General features: G+C 41.7%; 1 protein-coding gene across 1 annotated transcript in view; it reads left to right on the top strand.

The window, feature by feature from the left end:
- Nucleotides 1-21,895, top strand: part of slco3a1a (solute carrier organic anion transporter family member 3A1a) — a 39,293-nt gene extending 17,398 nt beyond the window's left edge. Inside the window, exons 3-10 of the mRNA XM_030426639.1 lie at nt 13,566-13,664; nt 13,749-14,021; nt 15,003-15,167; nt 15,267-15,465; nt 17,817-17,985; nt 18,464-18,636; nt 18,806-18,870; nt 20,028-21,895. Of these exons, the coding sequence (XP_030282499.1) occupies nt 13,566-13,664; nt 13,749-14,021; nt 15,003-15,167; nt 15,267-15,465; nt 17,817-17,985; nt 18,464-18,636; nt 18,806-18,870; nt 20,028-20,380 (1,496 nt within the window). The 3' untranslated portion in view covers nt 20,381-21,895. The remainder of the gene's footprint in view (nt 1-13,565; nt 13,665-13,748; nt 14,022-15,002; nt 15,168-15,266; nt 15,466-17,816; nt 17,986-18,463; nt 18,637-18,805; nt 18,871-20,027) is intronic.
- Nucleotides 21,896-23,310: the final 1,415 nt, after the last annotated feature.

Genomic DNA, 23,310 nt, shown 5'->3' with positions numbered 1-23,310 from the left:
TGGACATAGAAAGCACCACTCTTTAATCCCCAATGGACTCCTCTTTAGAGGTTCAGTAAGGGTGAGAAGAAGAACTGATGCATAATCAAAATAGTTTAGGTTTATGAGCTTAAATGTTCAAGTAGTAGGGCTGGGAAATATATGTATATATCATTGTCCTGATTAGACTAAATATAATCTTAGATTCTGAATACCTTTATTACGTGATATTGCATAAGTGTTGTATTTTCATGAATTTTCTGAACTTACCAGGCTGTTCTTGTTCTAATACTTGTTTTGATACTTGTGTTTACCCATTTAATCATTATATCCACATTACTGATAATTAGAACCAATAGTCAAGCATCAAATAATCAATATTCAGGTATTTGATAGGTGAATGTAGTGAGGTGCTTTTTGAGGCGATTTCAAAATAGAGATATCTATCGTGCATCGTGATATAGCCTTAAAATATTGCAATGTTACGTTAAGGTCGTATCGACCAACCCTACGAAGTTAGAAGGTTGAAACTGGATTATTTAGTGACTTCATTCTCCTCAAAACGCCTCTCACATCTGGCCTTCCCCCATCAATTCTCCTCTTCCTCAGGATGTGGCACAATAAGCCCATCGTTATAATTGGTGGCAGACACAGCGCCGCACAATCGTCCGAATATCGTGTTCCTGGTTCTCACATGTTCTCAGAGAAAAGGGGAAACAAGCTTGTTGGCATCTCTACCTTGATAATTAGGCCACGCCACCTGCTGAAGAAGCTGTAACCAGCTGCTGTCAATGAGGCCCAGACCTCTCTGTGCTGCTCGTCTTCAATAGAGCAGCTGCGACTCTCCAGCAGAGAGACGTACGCTCTCTGGTCTTGTGCCCTTTTCTCCTCCATGCCTTCATCCTACCACCCGACTGCCCAACAATGGAGCCCGTGGGTTCGCTCCGTCTCAGCTCCAAGAAAACATCTGACGCAAGATTACAAACAGATCACTGTGACGGGGCAGAACGACAAGGCTTTGGTCTGTTACATTAACTCCTACACGCCGTCTATCAGCCGCGCTCTCCCTCATTCTCCCTCCTCTGCTGACCCGGTGTTCACAGAGCTGGCCGACTCCTCTGAGCTTCCAGCATCACATCAGTGCCCTGTTTGAAAACACGCCTGGTCCTGTTTATGTAATCTTATGGCACAGAAACTGTCATTATTATTGTAACAGCAGTGGAAGCCTCGCATTACTGTAATATTTTAAAAACAACCCTGGCAGCGTCAATTCACAGGAACAGTTAATTAAAATGGCGATAATTATAATGATTCATTTTCGGTCCAAACAAAGGGGATCATTCCATTAATTAGCATCGTGGATTTTAAATCCATAGGACGTAAAACAAATGGACTTCAGTTAGAGCTAACTAATACTGGTGCCATTTAGGTTAATGAGGGCTTTCACTGCTTCCTGGAATAGTTGGTGAGTGATGACACAAGGTTAATTGGACTCAAAGATTAAGTTGCTGCATGTCAGGTCAAAGTAGCCTAATGGTATTGACCCACGAGGTGGAACAATGAACCTGGCAGACAACTGTGTACAAGACAGTGCTCATCACATGTTCAGACGTGGTATGTTTACTTTTTCTAGGGCTGCACAATTACTCGAAATAATGGCAAAATTGCATTATGGCTAAGTGCAATATCCAAGTCACAAGAGGCTGCAGTTTTGGATGGAGGTACAATGTGTCACAAAAACAGGATTATCGTGAAGCTGCAGAGATGTCCTGACCTACAAGTTCTTGCTTTCCAGATGCGAAATAACATGTTTGTTTGGTACAAATCCAATTTGATGTCATCAGCATCGGGACTCTTCATGCAAAAATGATCATTCCCACTTTTGTGCATGATATCGCAATATATGTCAAAATAATCGCATTATAAGTTGATACAAGCTTGTAATCAAGTGATGCAGAAAGTCTCTTTTCTCACAATAATGGGAACGTTTAAAGGGCTCATTCGGGATGTATCCATATATCAGCTGAACATTGGTATCAGTCAATATTTCACCTTGTTGATTGCCATCGACTGACGGCAGATGCAACGACATTCACCAATGGCAGTAGCCGATGATTGTTGATCTGTTGTCCCACATCAATTTTGCAGTGGCACACTCAAGAGCTTCTTGCTGGTGATGTTCATCCATTACTAGTAGTTTTGTAACTACTGAAACAATAATTTAATTGATTAGGTAGCCTATAGTGGGCTTAAAAGGCTCTTTGAAGCACTTATCTAAAAAAAAGGACATTTTTAATGTGAAAAAAGGTTTTATTAATGGTTGTCTTACTGATTTGTATAATGAAATTTGTGCTCTTTCAATGATAGCAAACCGAGTAAGTAAAGTTGATTAAATATAGCATCTTTCACAGAGTACGATCACAAGGGCTGAAAGTCACAAAAAGTCACTTCAAATCAGCTCAGCTCACTTTGATCAACCTGTTGTACAGTTTTTGATACACACAGATTTGTTTTCCACATCAGACATTTTGATTCGTCACTGCTGGACAAGCTCAGGCGTTACTAATAACATTAACAATAGCTCTGCTCTACTGTATTGTGCATGCTGACAGTGAGCCAGTAGTACCGGGACCCTGAAACTGAAGCAGCTCAATTTAACATATTTTCCAGCTGTGACTTGTAAACCATGAAAAACAGTGTGGGTGCGTGCTGGCTGTTTTTGATTGACATTTTCTTGACTCTCCTGTCAGCTTTGTTGCACCTTTAAGGTTGAGACTGATGACAGATTTCTCATCATTACTGGGCGCCTTTATAATTCCAGCATCAAGCTCCGCCCACCTTCAAACTAATAACTGAATACGCCCGTATGAGTGTGCAAGGCCTTTAACACGACGGATGATACTGAGGGTTTAAATCCCTTTTGACTGAGTATGGGCCAGACAAAGAGAAAAAGCTAATCTAAAGGTTAATGTTGAGCAACAACTTTGGCTAACTCAAGCAGATATTTAAGTATATTTTCAGTGATTAGGGTTAAAATGATACACTCTACCACTCTGCTGTGCTGAGCTTGACGAAGTATAACAAATGAAGTAGTTTGACACCAGACCAGGGGAGGCAGGACCACCTCCGTGTTTTTGTGAACCTCTCGTGTCCTTTGTAAAAGTGTTTACACTAAATGCGATAGCTGCTTTTTAAACAGTCGTCCCATTTTTTTATTTCCCTCGCGTCTGTTTGTTGATATTCATCTGCTTTTATAATCAACAATGTTTCCTTCCAATATTTATCCGAGAGGAGACCCACCAAGGATGTGAACGCACTCTTACAGGCTCTGTCTTATATAACGCAGGAGAGTCGGATTTCGATCTATTTTTGTTATTTTTTTAGATTAGAAAAAGCGTTTATTTCTATGACAGGGCTTCACTGTTCAAGCTCTGCCGTGTATCTCACCCGATAAAACCTTTTTTTCTCTCTCTCTCTCTTTCTGTCCTGCTGCAGTGTGTTTTACTTAAGTGATTTTTCTCTGTATTGTCATCCAAAGAGTGATGGGATGTGGCAGCTCGGTCGTCGCAGCCGCTGAATTATAAAACAGGACAGAGATCTGTCGGGCACAGAAGATCTTCAGTCGGCATTTGCTGTTTGTTTTTTTCCTACCTCTGATACAAAACAGTTGGTACAAATATAATAAAAAACTAAGTGAATCACAAGAAGCAACAGCAGGACTGGACAAATTGGGTTATCATCTATGAAATACAGTGAAATAAAAGTCCAAGGTAACTTTTAAAATGTCTTGTTTGGTCTGACTATCAGTCTCAACACAAAGATATTAAATTAACACAGAGAAAAGCAGCGAATCCTCATATTTAAGAAGCTGGAATCAGAAAATGATGGAAATATTTGCTTAGTTTCTGTCGATAGATTCATTTAATAACTTAAATAAAGGGTTAATTGTGTTTCAGCTCTGATAAACTGATAGATGTTGTAAACTAATGAAACATACATTTGTTGTTTTTTTGTTAATCCGTGAAGGTTCAGAAAATATGAGACAAGTTTAAGAATCGAAATGTTCTGTCGTGTCTGAAAGGATTACATATTTATACTGTAAATGTTAACTTCAGGTGGCATTCACGAAATCATTTGTACTCATAACAAGCCTTGTGTATCTAACATCAGGAAGTGAAAGAGTGGAAGTGGAAGTCCTGGCTGTTTGTTTTGTTTAATTAAAGAAGATAATGTGGTAAAACACTGTGCAATATGTACAGTCGTCTCGGTAGAAGCCACCTGAAGGCTAAAATGAATCTTGTTATCGGTAGTCTAGACTCATATCAGGAGTCTGTTCCAACAGGGAGGAAGTGAAGCTTTCAGCCAGGCCCGGCGTTCACCTCCCATTTCAGGCCGTGACCCCTCGGAGGCTTAGATTGAGCCAGAGCTCAGCTTAACATGACAGGGTGTCGAGGGGAAGAGAGCCGCTGAGAAGCCGGTGTGTCGGCCCGGGTGGCCGGAGCTCCGCAGTAGCCCCGCCGGTCATCCTCAGGGTCAAAATGCTAATAGTTTTAAACGTGTCCTTAAGCTGCACTTTTTATAAAGCAGCCATATGGCCTCAGTAAAACCGTCCCAACGCTCGTCCGCTCCGGTGTGAGTTAGAAGTCAACCGGACCAGAAGACGCTGTTTTGGTGTCAGATCGCAGCCGGACGCGTGCCGGAAGGGTCGTTTTGAATTTTGGGTGTTTTGACGTAAGCGGACGTTAAAGCGGGATGATCCTGATGTAATGGCATTTGAATGTGAGTTGAGAGCCTACTTTAAGCTTTGGCTTGTTATTTAGGTCATGGCTGTGCAGAGCCAACAGGGTTACTGTCGGGTACAGCTGACCAACAGGCCGTCTCAGCCCCGCCCCCCCACCTCCTTCACTCAACAGTGACTTGATAATTAATTAGTTGAACAACAGGGACATTATCAGGAAATATCTTTAGATTTTCCGCATTTTGTAGCATCGCAAAGACTAGAACTGCAAGTTTAATACCTGATGATTGGCTGGGGAAAGATTATAACAGGCATTTTTCTTGCCTTTTATAGGGAAAATTAAAAAAAATAAAAATCAATAAACCACAAGATAAACCAAAATAAAACACCTCTTCCTCTTGGATCGTCTGAAAATCATCCCAAAGGTGTCCAAAGGGCCGAAAATACATATACATGTATCTAATTTAATGTAAAATACTGGCTCTATAGGATTCTTGAGATCGCTTCTGAAATGCCTCGTAAGACTTCCTGTCTTCAGTGTGATTAATATTTTTCTTGACAACTGATGTTGACGTTGATACTAAAAGCCACTCAGGTGGGCCGAGGCTTGACTTCCTGGGGTGAAAGCTGCTGTCTAATGCTGTTAGTTCTTACTTATGGATCACTGAAGATTTGGTAGCCTTAATATCCTCTGTACCTCATCAAAATAGACCTCACCTCAGAGGCGACCTTTGCACAACTTTTACGTGTTTGTTATTAATCCTGTCGGCGTCACGTCGGCTGAGTTTACATAACAGCTATCTGCATAAACTGGTGTCTAACCGCGATCATGTCCGACACTCGGATTTTGTGTCAAACCAAATGTTTAAAGAATTCACAGTCAATCGTATTTAATCTCAGTAAGGGGATTTACTCATTTACATTGGCTCATTTCCTGTCAGCAAGTTTGTTTTTGTTGTTGTTGTTCACAGGTTCACATGTTGGGTGTCACCCAAGTGTTAGGGTGTCACTGAGCATGAGTCTGCAGGATTAGCGCGTTGGTAGTACCGTCCAAAGATAGGAGAGGAAGTGGTGCTTCGGTTAGATTCTCTTTGACAAATGTAAGATACGGATTTCGTCAGTTCCTCCTCAGAGTGCCTGAAAACAAATGACTTTGAGATTGAGATCAGATGTGACAGCGCAAAGAAGTACGAGAGAGAAACGGGAGGAGACAAAACTTTACAGAGACGGAACAAGCCGCTCTGTGGTAATACAAGTTTCATGTCATCCATTCACTTTTCCTGACATACATGTGATTAACGTTTACAGAACTGATATAGATAAATCGATTTACTGTGATCGAAGCTGATTACATCATGCAGGTTTTAGTGTGAGTAGAGGTTAAAGCAGAGTCTCGCTGTGTTATTAGCAGATATAGGAGGATCAGGGTTCGTACGGGTGCTTGAAATCCTTGAAAGTGCTTGAATTTCAATGTTGTGTTTTCAAGGTCTGAAAAGTGCTTGGATTTTAGTTTAAGTGCTTGAAAGTGCTTGACATTATAACTCTGTGTCTTTTACAAAATTGGGATTAGACTGGATAATTAATTTCTAAAGTTTTTGCTATTATAGAATATAATTTTAGATGTTTACAGCATAATACAATGTACATAATTGTGATAAAAAGTGAAGAAAAAAATCACAAGTATATATATTCCTTTAGATATGTATTTTACCCCAGCAGTAAGGTGCTGGAAAATCTTAAAAATGACCCTTAAAAGTGCTTGAAAAGTGCTTGAATTTGACCTTGAAAAATGTGTACGAACCCTGGAGGATGTAATTTGAGAGCCACAGACTGTGTCAGGAGCCTCTCACTCGTGAATCACGTACCAAGACCTGACGTCTAAATGTGCTGTACATTTTAATGACAGGCTACGTAAAAAAAAAAAAAACTGCAGCAGGTTTTTCGAAATGGTTGAAAGTGGATCACATGTTGACTTCAGCCTTTTTAAACAGGTGTAGGTGGAAAGTATTGACCTGTTAAATAAACCCACAGGCCTGTAGTGCAATCTGGTCCCAGTCATTTGGTTTGTCTTTTGAACAGCTGTGGTTAATTACATGGTGATACATCGATGTGACGTGAAAGAAGCCAAAAGAAGTGTTTTTTTTTCTAGTACATGTGTAGCAGATCGACACGTTGACAACCACTCTGCCTGCATGTAGAAACTAGCACATGTAAGATGAACACTGAAGGTTTTCTTTCACATTGTTGCTCATTTAAAGTCATGCAGGAAATGACATCAGCAGATTGTGGCCCGGCCACAATAGATTTCCCCCTCAAGCTTGTGAAGTTAACACCCATTATTATTCTACACCAATAACTATCTGTCGTGTTTGAGTCACCATTTTGTCAAAATGCAGAGATCTGCACGTTTGCTCCCCAGCTTGTAGTCAGTAGCCTGGCTACGATAGCAAAGCAAGAAAATAACGGATACTAACGGATGTCTAACACATCAGCTAAAACTGCATCCAGAAATAAGTGGCTAAGACCATCAGGTAACACCGTAGAAGCTAACAAAAACCAGCTATGGCGTCAGCAAACAACACACTAGCTAAGATAACTAACACATCAGCTATCAACATGATATCAATTGTTAACCAGGTAGTACCATCATTAGACAAAATGCTAGCTAAAGAAATAACTAACACTGTCGTCTGACAACAAGCTGGCTAACATAAACATCGTACACCATCAGCAAACAGGGTTATTGTTAGCCAACAGCATTAGCTACCATATCATCTAGAGACGGTTTTATGCTAACTGGTTTTTGTAAGATAGCATATTGTTTTTTTGATTTAGCTAGTTATTGTAAGCTATCATTGCTTACAACACCTAGCTAACACTATCAGCTAACAACTATGTATGTATTGAGAAATTGATACATGGATCCATAAAGACTATTGGCCATTACCTTTTCATTAAAAATAATAAACCCTAATTTTCTATATTAATCTGTACCAGTTGACAGATCAAATGGCTTCCAAACCACAGATACAGAGCGGTGAAGCGTGTGCTTTTGAACCAATAAAGCTCAGTCACAGATCACAACAGGCGCTGGTCATACCTGAAAACAGCTGCATGCTGTTTCTGCACAGCTGATGAGTGTAAAGGAAGCGATGCCAGGAAGCAGATGTTTCTTAGGTGTGGTGTGTGTGAGTGAACAGCTCTTGTCTGAACCTTTTGTGTAACTGTCGGTGTGAATGATTACTTCTTTGGACAGGCAGAAAATGGCCTTTTGCTCAGTCTTGACTTCTCTGAGTGTTTCTCCTGAGTGTCTTCAATCTGAAAAGCTGTCTTCACACTTCTACACAGAGGATGTTATGAGCTGATGTACGGCAGAAGAGGAAGCCTGGGCTTTTGTTTGAAAGCTCTTTAAATCGCAGGGTCTTAAACTTTATAGTCACTGTAAATGTCACCTTGAAAACCTGTGTGTGCTTGTGCAGTCCTTATACGTCTCGAGACACTTTCAGATGACCTTATGACACAAACTAATGTTTGCTGGAGAGTGGAGACACTCCGGCTCTTTGCCTTATCTTTAGTGATCATTCAGCTCACTCTCGGTTTCAGTCTGGCCCCCTCGTGAAAGTGGCACAAGCTGTTGTTTGGCCTCCCGCGTCGCCCTGTCCCTGTGCTCTTATTGAGCTCGGGGGATTACTGAGCCAACTTGAGCAGGATTAATGGAGGAGAAGGAATTCCTTTTGTACAGTGAGAGAGCAGGAAATAAACTGAGGACGGTGCAGGCGTGATGCATCTGACATTTTTCGATGACCACGAGTGTTTTAACCTCAAGCTGTGTTTGGTTTGAAATCTAAACCTCCTGGTTCAGATGGTGTGAAGAAACAAAATTTTGGCAGCTATAGATTGCCATTATCTTTGTGGTGGGCCTCTCGCTGTGTTTCACCTGGCTCCACGTTAATCTGTTATCATCTCCTCCGCATATTATGATTTAATCTTTGCACAGTGTTCTTCACAAAGGCACATAAGATGGACATGCTTGTACGGGGTCATGCACTGTGCTTCTGTGGAAATGCTCTCCAAGTGTGAAGATAAATAGCTTGATGTCAGCGACCTTAACCACAAGTGCTTCGTGCGAATCACCCACTGAGGTTTTCACAAGAAACCTAACAAATGTGTCAGTGTTCAAGGGAACGCGTGGGTCAAAACTTTTTTCTTCCCAAATGTAGCGCGAGAGGATATTGGATGCATCTGTGGGTTAATTAATATCCGGAACAGGACACAAGCCTCGTGCACAGTAGCGTTTCCCAGCCCCTTTTTCTATTGCTCTCTAAACAAATTAGAACGAGACAAAAACACTAGAGCCGAGCTTCGTTATTGAATTACGTCTGACAAGCTCCCCTGAGAGTGTAATTCACAGGATACTAAAAGGCTCGGGCGAAACTACAACATGAACAAATTAGTTTGTTTTGTACTTATCTCGTAACAGGCCCGCTGGAAGGGAAAAAGGGGATTTGGAGGCAGTTTTTGGAGAAGTAGTGTGTTGCAAAGATTACCCACGGCTGTGGTCGTGCATTGTCCTTCATGGAGATTTAATGTGCTCAGCTTAGGTTTTTCCTTTTTTTTCTTTTTCCCTTCGGCTTAACCTTGTCCGTGATGAACATGAAATATGTCCCCTGACAGCCTGTACGAGCACAGTTGTCTTTTTTATCTTTGACCTGAGAGCCGGAGTCACTTATTTTAAATACAAAACAATTACTGTAGCACAGAGATGGATGTGGAGGAGAAGTCTTTAAACGTCTGTCAGTATGTGCCCCGGGGAAACTGAACAAATCAACTTATTTATGGTCAAATGCAAGTTATCGCTTCTGCTCTGCTCCTGTCTCTACGAAGAATTTAACTTAAAGAAATAGTTTGTCATTTTTTTTTCCGGATATATCCTTATTCACTTCAAAAATTAAATAGGAAGATTGATACCACGTCTACATGTACCGTACAGAACTGGGGTCAGGAGGCAATTAGCTTAGCTTAGCTTAGCATGAAGATTGGAAGCAGAGGCAAACAGGTAGCCTTAATGACAGATATTTTTGTTTTAAGATGTTATTTTTGTTCAGAAAAATCTTTAGTAGACTTCACACTAAGACAAACTAACTTGCTGCCCACTGTTGCTGCGTTACCGGGCCGATAGCTAGATTAGGAAGCTTCGTGTCTGTATGGAAAATGGAAAGCTAACCTGGCTCAGTGTAAAACCTTCAGGCTGTGGTTTTATTTGCCCGACTACTTCCCAGCCAGAAACCTTGACTTCCTCGTGTCTCCTCTGGTAGCCTGGCTATCCATTTCCCCTGCTTCCACCTCTCGTGCTAAGCTAGGCTAACCACCTCCTGGCTCTTGCTCAATACTTAATGGATTTAAGGATTTCATTTTTTTTTTTTTAAAGAATAATTTGTTCAAAAGTTCTATAAAACAGCAGAAGCCAAAGAATTGTTAACTAATGGGAAATACACTATAAACGTTTAGCAACGTTTATTAGATGATAGATGTGAAGAGCATATACTGCAAAATCCTCATGTAATACACTGGAGGGACTGATTATCCAGCTAGCTTACAGTGCTAGCATGTCTGGCCTAGCTCGTCGAAGCAGTTTCTAGCATCTGTGCTGCCTTAAAATCGTTATAGACTACTTTTCAAAACAAAGCGACACCCTTGGAGAGTGGTGTCGACATTCTCACCTCTCTCACAGAAAATGAAAATATTTTACAAAATGTTGAACTACTCCTTAAAGGCCAAACTGAAGATCTGACCACGTTTTCCAAGTAGCAGCTCACAAAGAGGTAGAAATAGTGTAGTTATTAAGTTAAGGTAGTTTTTATCTTGAACAAAATGGAGGCAAAAAGACGGGGAGGACTGCAGCGGTGTTGGACAAAACACTTTGCTTATGTTTTGACTGCGAGCTCCAGTTCATGTTCATGCTGGCTTAATCCCACTGTGACAGAGCCCAGGTTGCTGCATGCTTCCCCCTCCACCGGCTTCAAGCTTAAGTTTTGAGTCAATCTTTCATGTGAAGATTATCATCAAATTCAAAATTGCGTTCCCCCTTGTTTCCTTTGCAGTAGGAGCAGATTGATAAGGAGGCATGCTCCCTCATAGATTACTGATCTGTTCCACATGCGAGGCTCACGCTGTGGCGCCGTGTTATCATCAAGGAGGCAGCGCTTCTTAAAGCGACCAGGGGTGCTGGCGCGGATCTCTGAGGAAACATGTATCTCTCCGTGGTTGTGGACTCGTGGGGTTAGCTGAGGCGTCATCTCCTGGAAGGTGATTTCGCTAACTGAATTTCCTCTTTGAGGTCGCCTGTGGTGAAAGCAATTGTGATGTTGTTGCTATGAGAAGACAACACTCAGTTTCTAAGGAAACACTCGAAATAGAGAGTGCACCGGCCTCATTTGCAACACCACAGGCAAATTTGCGAGCCTTGCAGCCCTCCGTCATGAAAGTGCTGTTAAACTGCACAGTTTCACCGGTAAGTAGCCACAAGCACCTCTTTCCTGTGTGCCTGCGTGTGTTTGCGGGTGTGTATCCCACCGTTTGTCAGTGTGTGTCGCTGGAGCTTAATTGTTTTAAACTTCGATATCAGATATGAAAGTCTTAAATTCAGGCAGGAAGATAACTTGGCCTGTCCTCTGCCTTCTCTTCTTACTACCAAAACTCAGAGTTTAGCAGTAGGACAAGGGACAACCTGTCAAGCTCTGGCGCCTCATGAACACACTCTGCTCATTTCCGTGGTCAGAGTGTCAACCGCAAAGATGTTTCAGTTGATGCTTGTGAGAAAAAAAAAAAAAGGCAGCATGTTCCCATCATATCATGCATAAATCCCTTTTTCTTTCGTTTCACCCCCTCGCCTTCACCTAAATGAGTCAATTCATGTCACAAGTATAGGTAGCGGGCCACGCCTAAAGAATCTGTGAACCATTTCCTTTCATGTGAAGAATAAACTATTCATGAGAACGAGGCTACAGTAATGTCAGTGTGTTGACTCCCTTCCTATGTGGGTGGTCAAGGCAGGAAGCAGACTTTCACATTCACTCTAAACACTAGCAGAGATGTACAAAGCTTAGTCACAGTTTCCACGCTTGTCCATTAAGTGGCTGCTCCTGGCATCCAAACAGCATCTTACTGGAGACGGCGTGCTGATAGCAGCGATGTGCCGGCCAACCTGCAGCCAATAAAGGGGATGTTTCTGTTGCCACAGGGGCCGGAGGAGGAACGGGAATGGCAGAGATGATTTTTATCTTACTTTTGAATGTAATTTGAAGCTAGCATGGCCGTTTTCTTGTGAGCAGCGGTGGTCAAACTCAGATCTGGTTTGTGGCTGTGTCTCCCAACATGCTGCAGTCTAATAATACCACAGATCACAGGACTTACAGTCAGGGAGAAATTTGTCTCCCAAATTGGGCTTTGAGTCTTCATTATCTGCCTGCAGTCTGAGTCACAGTGCCAGACCCTCACCCCGCTGACAGAGCTCTAATGAGGATTTTTGGAGCAGGCTCCACATTTTATCTCCAGCTGCCCACTAGAGCAGGCTGGGGGACGAGAGAGCTGGTGTCTGTAGTCAGGTGTCGTCCTGACAGTGTGTGTTTGTATCTGTTTGTTCGGCGCGTTGCTCTGTGAGGATGAGAAGCCCATGTGATTGTAACGAGCGCACTGACTGCTGCACTCGCCTTGTGGTTTTAGCTGGCTGATTTGATCTTTCATGACAACCAAAATGTTTTCCACGTTTGCTCTTGTGCTTTGTGCTGCACCGCCCGGGAAAAGACACACACACACACACACACACACACACACACACACACACACACACACAGCAAAGACGCAGAGCTGGAGTGGAGCAGAAATGGCTTGTCAAATGTGAAGATTTGCAGCTTTTAGGATTGTTTGTTGGACACAGAATAACATTTGGAGGATTTTTTTTTTTTATTTGTCTCCACTTTGTCAACTAAGGCATTTATTTATTCATTCATTTTCATCCTAAATTAGTCATTATGTAAGTGACTTCAAACATGAACTAACTCTCTACGTACCCAGTTGGCTTTGGTGCTCTCGTACAACCAGTGAAAGTGTCTTGTAGCACTTGACATATTTGTGGGTGTATGTGTGACCAAAACAGTCGCACCCTGGAGCCCTGTGATAATAAAACAATATATGAACACAGGCTTTACATTGTTGAAGACCTGTATATAATATGTAAGACCGTCTATAAGACACTGTACGTAGACATTACTATATCTCCTGAGTAAGGACGGGGTTCATCATGAGCTATATAGGCGTGTTTTTTTTTTTATCTCTCTGACACATCGTTGTTTTTTTTTCTGTGTTTAACAAATGAAAACAATAAAACCGAAGTTTGAAAATAATATTAGTAATATTTTTTTCTTTGAGGCTGTGGAGCTCATCCACAGTTTCACATAGCCTCCTTTACTGCTTTGCATTCATTTTCACTCATCAATCTGCTGACTTTGTAGCATGCTGCACATGATAAACTAAAGAGAGGACACGTCATCACACCATCACATCATGGTCAGAAGTTGATGCCTGTTATTGAAATCATGGGGGACATTGTTTGCACCTGGTACAGAGGATCCCTCATACATTTTTTGTTTACAGGACAGGTTTTGTGGCGTCATCCAGGAAGCATTAACAGAATTATTCAGAGCATCTCAGGATTTTTTTTGTCTGTGACCTGCTGTACAGTGTTCATGCCTGTTCTAACCAATACGTTTTTTGGCTCGTCTTTTCTGAAAGTGGTCAGGCAAATGAAATCAAAAGCAAACTTTAAACTTTGATATTTGTTCCTGTGCAGCAATCCTCTTCTCCACTCTGGTGTTCGGGCCGGCCTGCGGCTTCATCCTCGGCTCCCTCTGCACTAAGTTCTACGTGGACGCCATCTTCATCGACACCAGTGAGTTCAATACCTCCCCTGTGTTCTTGTAAATGTGTTCCCCCCCGCGGTCTGTGTATTGACTTCTGCCCTGCCTCTCCACAGGTAAGCTGCCCATCACTCCAGACGACCCGCGGTGGATCGGCGCCTGGTGGGCCGGCTTCCTCCTGTGCGGTGCCTTACTCTTCTGCTCGGCTCTCTTCATGTTCGGCTTCCCTCAGTCGCTGCCGACCAAGGAGAGAGAGGAGGGGGTGGACAGCGAGCAGGTTATGCTTCCTCCCTCTCTCAGTTCAGAATATGAGACTCCAAAGTCGAGTAATGGGGTCGTACGCAACCACGAGGCTGCCAACGGCGCCACCTGCTGTCAGCAGCTCAGGGGTGAGTGTGCACTAGAAATGTTCTGTTAATGTTTAAACATTTAAAGCAAATGCGTACATGACATATAATGATTTATTTTATATTTGTATATATTTCTTGATAATTTAGATTTTAAATTTGATTTGATTTAAAAGGAGTTCAAACCTGCTCAGTGTAAGAGAAGTATTCAGCTCCTTTTAATTTAGTAATAGTGATGCAAAGTGTCTAAGTACATTTACTCAAGTAATGTACAGTTTTAAGTAAAAGAATACAACAAAGAGGTAATGTAGCTGTAAATGTTAATTTGTAAAGGTACTATTAGTAAAATGTACTTTTTAGTATAAACATTATAAGCACGTGTAATGCAGATTGTCCCCAGTCAGAGCTGTACTATTTTATGTATCACTGTGGAAGTAAGAAATTACAGCTACTCAATATATTGTAGATAAGTAATTATTTGGGGTGCTTTTAGTTTTTTCTTGTATTTTTTCAAGTCTGTAATTTTAGTCCCACTTAAGTTTGAATTGAATTGAATTGTTATAGAAACCCTTCTGACTGAACGCCTGCAACTGATAATGTATTAAACATCAATGGTTAAAAAGCAACTAATACCCTGAGTGGTGTTTGAGAATACTACAATTACTAAAGTATTTTTTGAGAAATAATTCAGGATTGTATAACTGAATTTGTATTTGAGTACAGAATTGCTCTTTCCACCACTGTATGTCATATTATTGCAGGATTATTATTACTGATGCTTAAACCTGTGAGCAGCATTTTTATGTTTTACCTGGTGAAGGGATAAAAAATGTGCAGTTGCTTCTTCATCCACCTAAATACTTTTTTTCCATAGTAAACTATTGATACTAGTCAATCAAACAAATTTGATCAAGTGCTAAAAAAGACATAAAGGTGACAAGAGAATCTTGTCTGTCCTGCTAACCAACACGCTGATATTAACGGTTTTCCTCTCTAATTTCTTTCTTTCTTTCTTATGTCCAGTGATCCCCAAGGTGACCAAGCACCTCCTGTCGAACCCCGTGTTCACCTGCATCATCCTGGCGGCCTGCATGGAGATCGCAGTCGTGGCCGGCTTCGCAGCCTTTCTGGGGAAATACCTCGAGCAGCAGTTCAACCTCACCACCACCTCTGCTAACCAGCTGCTAGGTCTGTCTCCACAGCAAGCCTTGCACATGCAAACACATGCACGGTCGCACATTTGTATACCGGTATAATAAACACTATTGGTACAAATTTATCATCAAGGTATGACCGCCATTCCATGTGCGTGTCTGGGGATCTTCATGGGCGGTCTGCTGGTGAAGAAGCTCAACCTGTCGGCGCTGGGAGCCATCCGCATGGCCATGCTCGTCAACCTGATCTCCACCGCCTGCTACGTCTCCTTCCTGTTCCTGGGCTGTGACACGGGCCCGGTCGCAGGAGTGACAGTCAGTTATGGCAACAGGTAAGATAGATCGTGAAAGTATGGCCGCCATTTGTATGAATAAATCATATTACTTGGACTTAATCACACCACAAATGTTAGTTTTTTTGTTTTTATTTTAATCTAGTGGATATGTTTGACTTACTTTGAGCTCTTAAACATTAAACAAGGAAATAAAATCCGCCTTTAACTGGTGACCGGTACGTAGACATACAATATTAACAGGTGACAAGCGCTCATAAGTAGACATTTCTTTGTTTACAAGCCAAAACATTTGTGAACGACTGGGTTTAAAAAACTATATATTCTGATATCTGAATATATATGTAGGTAACACCTTGAGGTGCGTGCAGCATGGTCACACTGTATGCAAGTTGTCTGGTTTAACTTCCTGGATAAAGTGGTCATATGACACGCTCGACATAACTGAACTTTTTTCCAGTTTAGCGAAGAGTCACACTCAACTTCAGCAGATCAGGAACCGAGTATTGTGTTAAAGATGAGATTGAAATACCTTATCTAGATATAATACAGTACATTGTATACAATAAATACTGACAAAAGGTTAATGCATAAATATATTACTGTATGTTCCTTGATGTGAGAGAGTGAGTGACTGTGGGATTTTTTTTAACATTTCTATCCAATCACAGGGTCCCAGTACTTCTAATAAATAAATATGAGCTGTGAAAAGCTTCTGCCAAGGCCAGAGGACTTTATTGGAGGTGAACCGTTGAGGGCTTCATGTGTAAATGAAAATTCTTATCACTGCTGCTCATTGGTGCACAGTGGGCTTTACTTTTTATTCAAACTACTTTGTGTCGTTTTTATGGAGTCCATAAAAAGAATTCTCTATTCAGATTGTGACCTCGTGTTGCTCAGGGCCGCACAGACTGAATACGAATACAGCCGACTGAAACCGGTCTCCAGCCCTGTGACCGTGTTTCAGAGCAAAGTTATTATTCAACAAGACTTTTCTGTCACTCTTATATTGATAAACCTGTCAACTGTGTCTGCTGAGCGCCTGTAATGGCCCTTTTACTTAAAGATTGAGGCATGCATTCATTTATTGTTTGATTAGGCTTGATGAATGGAAGTATACGGGCAATGCAACACCTTAGTTGTGACTCTGATACCAAAAAGCTTTTGCGAACTATGAACATGTTTGAGCTTTTCAAATGTATGAAATGTTCCCGCAAACAAAAGCTCACAAAACATCGACTCCAAATGAAAAAAAAACTTTAGATATGACACAATTAGGATTTGAATAGTTAGTATCTGACCTAGAACGAGGGCACCCATTAAAAATGTGTGATAGAACTGAAGCCATTGTTTGAAAGCACCTCCTGAAGCCTGAGGGTTTTCTGAAAAACATGACAGGATTGTCAACGCTGACTGAAACCTTGTATTTCTCCGCCTCTGGAGCAGATAGACACTTGAAATAAAAACCGTTTAAAGGGGAACAGCTCCAGCTTCCTAAATGTAAGGTTTCTTTTTTGGTCTATTGTTCCTCTGTGATTGCAGACTGAACATCTTTTTAGGATTTGGGCTGTTTGTTGAATAAAAAAAAATACATTTTGGAACCTGTGATGCGCATTCTTCAGTTTTACAGATCAAATGCTTAATCCGTTAATTAAGAAAAGAGATTAGAAGATTAGACGAGACTGATTAATGATTAAAAATGTTGCAGCCCTAATCACAGATACACTCAACACAACACAATATCAAAACACCAGAGGCCACAGATGGAGGAGGAGGAGGAGGGGGAGAAGAGAAATAGAATTAAGGCCGGGAGGATAATTGATCCTTCTCACAGTCAATATCTTAAAAAGCTCGCTCGTGTACACAATACAATTTACTGTTGTTTACAAGCGAATCCATGTGATGTGTAACACGGTCATGTCAGGGCCAGTGTGCCCACCCCTTTGGGATAAGACTACGTATCGCCTCGAGACCATTGTGTCGGATGTTTCCATGGATCCAGTCGAACAATGTGCATTTTCATCCTGGAAAGATATTTACTCCTACAGTTTAGCTCAGCATGTGTCCCAGGTGTCTTGACTTGACTCGACTGGTTTGGAAACTTTGTACTACAGACACATTTTAGTGTTGAATGTTTGTTTGTTTGGAGGTCCTGTAGAAGTGCTGACGCCTCTTTGAGTCGGTGCTCTGAACCCAGCTGGCTCCAGAACAGGTTTAGAGAAGTTTCCATGGAGACTCTAAAATTAGACCAAAGCGCCTGTAGTATCACCGATTAAGGGCTGAGAGGGCTCCTTTGATTTTGTTTGTGTCTCACTCAGGTATAGTCGGTACTTACAGTGGGTAAGGATGCTCAGCTCTCTCTCTCTCTATCTATCTATCTCTGTGTTCAGGACCCTGCGAGTGGGCGAGAAACCCGACGCTCAGTGCATCAGCCACTGCAACTGCCTCACCTCCTCCATCAGCCCCGTGTGCGGCTCCAACGGCGTCACCTACCTGTCCGCCTGCTTCGCCGGCTGCACCCGGACGCGAGGCACTCGGACCACGTCGAGCATCTCTCAGGTCTTTAACCCAAGTTGTTGATAGTGGCAGTAAAGAGAATCGGGGCATATGAGACAGATGATGCAAACTTTTTTCCTTGAACTTATTAGAAATGTTTTCTATTCTTTGATATGAGAGTTCAAAGTGAAAGAGTCCCAGTATTTCACAGTTCTGTCGTCAGCTATCGCACGCCGGGCAATCAAGTTTAGCCGCGATTTGTTTCGAAGATCAGATGCCGACTGCAGATTAGTGTCTTCTATATTCAAATCACATGCCGAGAGAATTTATCTCAGCTCAGCAGCACAAAAATGTCACTTTCGCTGCCGTCTCACTGCAGTTACAGCAGTTTATTTTATTTCTCAAAGTACAGACCACCGAGTGCCATCATGGCCTCCCTTCACATGTGAAAATAGGAAAATAGCACGTGTTTGCTGTAATTGGTTTTACTCGTTTGCTCAACTGGTTCTTGAATCCTCCTTTTTTTTTTTTCTCCTCACAGAACCTGACTGGATGTGGTTGTATATCCGCTGAGAGTGAATTCGCCACAGCGGTTCCGGGGAAATGTCCGACACCAGGCTGCCAAGAGTCTTTCCTCATCTTTCTGTGTGTGATCTGTGCTTGCAGCCTGGTCGGAGCCATGGCCCAGACTCCCTCTGTTATCATCCTAATCAGGTATGCCTGTGGAAATTACCGCATGAGTGTGTGTGTGTGTGTGTGTGTGTGTGTGTGTGTGTGTGTGTGTGTGTGTGCGTGCTGTGCGTGCGTGCGTGTGTGTGTGTGTGTGTGTGTGTGTGTGTGTGTGTGTGTGTAAAAAAATATAATTGCTTCTCTTCTCTTGAAGGACTGTGAGCCCTGAACTGAAGTCGTACGCACTCGGAGTGCTGTTCCTGTTGCTGCGACTTCTCGGTAAGAGCTTTTTATCAGATGACACGTTCATTTTTAGAAGTCTGGGTCCGTGTCATTTGACAGTCTCATCGCACATGCAAATACGTGACTCAGTCGACCTGAGATGCTTCTGTTTGTTTGTATTTATTTAAAAATGGAGAACAACCACAGAGCTTCACTGTTTGGAAAAGCTAATGGAGTGGGAGTAATAAGGGGATTAAGAAAGTCTCTAAATCGGATTTTTGAGACACACGCAGGTCAGAATTTCCGTTTGGTGCCGGTGCTGGAAGATTTGTCCTGGACAAGGGGGAGAAATCCAATCAAACATTATCCACGTTAACAAGCTGAAGAAGACACAGTGTGCCCAAAGCGTCAGTGTTTGACAACCTGAGAATAAAACTCCATCATCTATAGTTGATTGTAGGTGTAAATAGATGGATAGATATTGTTAATGTCTAACAGGATAAAATCAGGAAGTTATGACATTTGATATCCCAAAGGTCAGAGGTTAAATGCTCTGTGACATCACAATACTCTGCAAAAAATGCTCTGGTCATTGTTGAAGGCTGCAGCTCTGGAACAGCAGCTTGACTGGTGCGTGGAGACACAGAACTGCAATGCGATATTTCTCATCTTGTCAGAGAAATCGCTCGAGATTTAGAGAAATAAGATGATTCACTGTCTTGCTCAGAGATGGATAAGAAGATTGATTTACATTCACACAGCAACGCCAGTTTTTCCCCATTTCCAGGCTGTATACTAAGCTAAGTTTGCCAGCCGCTGACTGCAGCTACATTTTTACTTTACATGGATGAGAGTGATACTGAACTTACCGTCTGACTCTCTGCAAGAAATGTCTAATGTCACACTGTTCCTTTAAGAATGATCTGAAAATTGCTGTTCTGAAGTCAGTGTGTCTCGTCGGTGTCTCTTCTATAAGAGAGAGCAGAGAGAAGGAAACCCAAATCTAACCAGGCATAACAAAAAAGAGTATAGATAGGAAGTTTAAACTGAGCTGAGGTTACAGTGTACTGATGTCACATAAAGAAAAGAACAGTGAAAGAAAAAGGCCTAATGAACTGTTATTATGCATATAAAGTAGTATTTCTCATGTTTGAAGTGGTTTTTAGCGGGATCAGAAAGAGTTTGTGCACTCAGTCTGTGTTTCTGCCTCACAGGATTCATCCCCCCTCCTCTGATCTTCGGTGCTGGGATCGACTCCACTTGCCTTTTCTGGAGTGACGACTGCGGCGATAAGGGTGCTTGCCTGCTGTACGACAACGTCAAATACAGGCATCTGTACGTGAGCCTGGCCATCATCCTCAAGGGCGTCGCCTTCCTCCTCTACAGCACCACGTGGTACTGCCTACGCAGGAACTACAAGAAGTACATCAAAGGTCACGAGGGCTACATGACGCCAGCCGAGTTCTACCCCTCTCTAACAGACGGCCCCAAACTAGTCGACAGGACAAAGTTTATATATAACCTAGAGGACCATGAGTTTTGTGAAAATATGGAGTCAGTTTTATAGTTTATGCCAGAAAGAAAGGACAATGTGGACATTCACATTCTCTCAAAAGGACTTTTTTTTATGATTTTATTCCTCTTTTCTTGAAAAGGATGAAATAAAGTTTTTGATAAAAAGGCAATCTATTTAATGGCCCGTTCAGGTCTCAGGACACGTGGCGTCTCCACTGCGCGCCACGTCCCTCGGTAAACTTTCAGAAAGGGTCCATTTTTTAGCCGTTTACGTATCAGCGAGGTGTTTGTCCAGTGAATTCCTGTGTTGACTTGGTGGTAGACGACGACTACAGTACTGTCCGGCTCAGTCCTAGTTGATTATTAGTCGGTGGACATGATGCTACTACGACTAGAGTTGCCATATTGTTTTTAGGGGTCTGTCATGATCCCAGTGATCCGTGTGAAGAATGACAGCTTCCTTTACAGTCAGCGCACCGTGTGTTCTGTCTGTCACTCGCTCTCAAAAATGAGATTTTTACGAGACAAGCTTGGGTGGCTCTTCAGTTATTCATTTCTTTTTTTTTTTTTCTTTTTTTTTAAAGTTGCCAAGTGTTTACAAACTAATAGTTGATCAGTTTTAATGCATTTGATTTTTAATGCAGGAAGGTTTTCTTATGAAACGAGGACAGAAAACGCCCTCACTGGGTTGTTATAGTGGCCTATTAGATGTTTTAACTTGTCACAAATCAAGTCTAATACCTTTAAAACAAGCTAGTGTTTTCACGTCACCATGCACTGTTCGGTTTCTCGTTCTCTTGCTGGATCACAGGCCCTGGTTTTGATACTGTAGACTAGACTGTGAAGTCTTGTCTCTTAGGTGCAATTCATGTCACATAGGTCCGTGTTTATTACTAGTTCTGTGTCGGGCTGCAGGTTTGTTTTTCATTATAGAAGTTTGTTTTTCATTTCCACGTTTGTACATCTGCAGAGTTTATTCAGCCTAATATGTCTTAATAAGGGATTTATTCAACGAGAATGTTAATTATATATATATTTTTTTCTTCTGACGTTTGCGCCTAGTGGAAAAAAAGAAGAAAAACCAAGAGAGCTATTCCTTTGTGTTTGGATATTCAAGTAAAAGAGATGGGGAGTATTAATATATTTGTTTCGTTAGGCCCAGAATGTTTATTAGATTGTATCTGAGAGGAAAAGTATAAATTAAATATAATCTAATTAATTGTCTGAGAGGTTTAAGATGCCACAGAAGATTTGGGACTATTCATAGTGATGAAATGTTGCGTTGTTGTGGGGAAAAAAAATATAATCAGTACCTTCAAACCTGTATTATTTGGGATAAAAGTTACAGAAATGCTTCAGGAGGCCGTGTGTGTGTGCGAGGTCAAACAAAGCGAAGAGCACACTGAATTTATTCCTGGACATTTGAGCGGTTCTTCAGCCCAGTGCGACCTGTTGCTCTACCGATCTCTCTGCAGTTAAAGTTTTGGCATCGCCCCTTTTCTTACACTTTTTGTATGGCAACATATCATTTATTTTACTCTGGAAATAAATTATTTTTCAGAAAATACGTTCAGTGGTGTGTGTTTTTGCGTCCCTCTTTCACAGACTTTGTCATTTTAGAGAGATGCTTTTGTCCAGTGTGTTCATTTTGTGTTTGGTGTGGTTTGGTTTCATGTTAAACAACCTAAACAAAACCACTAAAAGTACTTAAAAGTCGTACCTGAGTCAAAGTAAAGATATCATGCTAAAATATTACTTTGGGCAAATTGAAAGTAAACGGTGCGATTAGTAATGGAGTAAAAGTGTTCAAGTATCTCGTCTTAAACGTTCTTAAATAAAAGTTTAAAAAGTTGTTTTTGGCAATAAATGTACTTTAAAAAGTAATTTATACATCTATTTGAATGTATACTATATATATACTCTAGAGCCATTTTGGGGCTTGGTCGATTTATTGGATCAGATATTCAGCATTTTTCTGATTATTTGACTTTTAAAATGTGCTTCTTTGGGTCTGATGCAGCGTACAATCTGCAAACTAACTAAAGCTATCAAATGCATCTTGTGAGTAAAAAGTACAACATTTGCCTCCAAACTGTAGTGGAGTGGAAGTACTGTATAAAGTACCTCACAGTTCATGATTAGGTGTACTTGGTTACATTCCATCGCTACATGTAACAAACGTCTCCAAACATCCACATTCGACGTGAATTCAAATAAAGAGAAAACATAAAATTGACACGCTAAAAACAAAGAGAGTTCATGTAACTTGTTTTCACTTGATGACCAAATCGTGACTCACTTGTTTTTAGATATAGTAACTGATCTCGCCTTACCTGGTAAACTGTTCCTGTATCTGTTCGCCACATGTCTGTTAAGTTTTAAGACCCAGACACACCAAACTGACATCAGAGAACTAGAGGAGATGAAGGCTGGCTGTTGCGTCGCCTGTGTCTCGGCCAAGAAGCTGCGTTTGAACTCACCTCGAAAGACTGAAGCTGACGGCCAGCCAGCCTGTGCGCCCGTGTGAGAGGTGGCGTTGGTCTGTATTTGTCATTTGAAGAGGGGAAATGGAAGACTGGGGACTACGGATATGCAAACCTGTGTTATGAAAGGGCTCTCCCTTAGCTGAACAACCAAGTAGAGTGATTTCTCTCACAGATCAGCTCTACCGCCTGTTCTACGCGCTCGGTCGATCAAAAAGCCGCCAACAAGGGGCCGACTAGTGCCAATGGTGGACGACACACTTGCAACAACCAGGTCGACGGGTGCTCTCCGACCGCCCGGTAATGCAAACATTTCATGATGAACGCTCTGCTTGATAGTCAGCTAATGTTAAGTAATGATAAAGTTATTTCAGCCTCAACTTTACAGGCGCTAAATGGAACAGCTTTTGGACTGTCGGCGTCCATTCATGGCTCATCACCTACACCTGTAAGTGCTCACTTAGTTAGATGTGAAGTATTGAACCGGGAAATTAATGGA

The sequence above is a fragment of the Sparus aurata genome, chromosome 8 (genome assembly GCF_900880675.1).
Source record: "Sparus aurata chromosome 8, fSpaAur1.1, whole genome shotgun sequence".
Lineage (NCBI taxonomy): Eukaryota > Metazoa > Chordata > Actinopteri > Spariformes > Sparidae > Sparus > Sparus aurata.
Note: the sequence above shows the minus strand (reverse complement) of the source record. Positions and strands in the feature narration are given on the sequence as shown.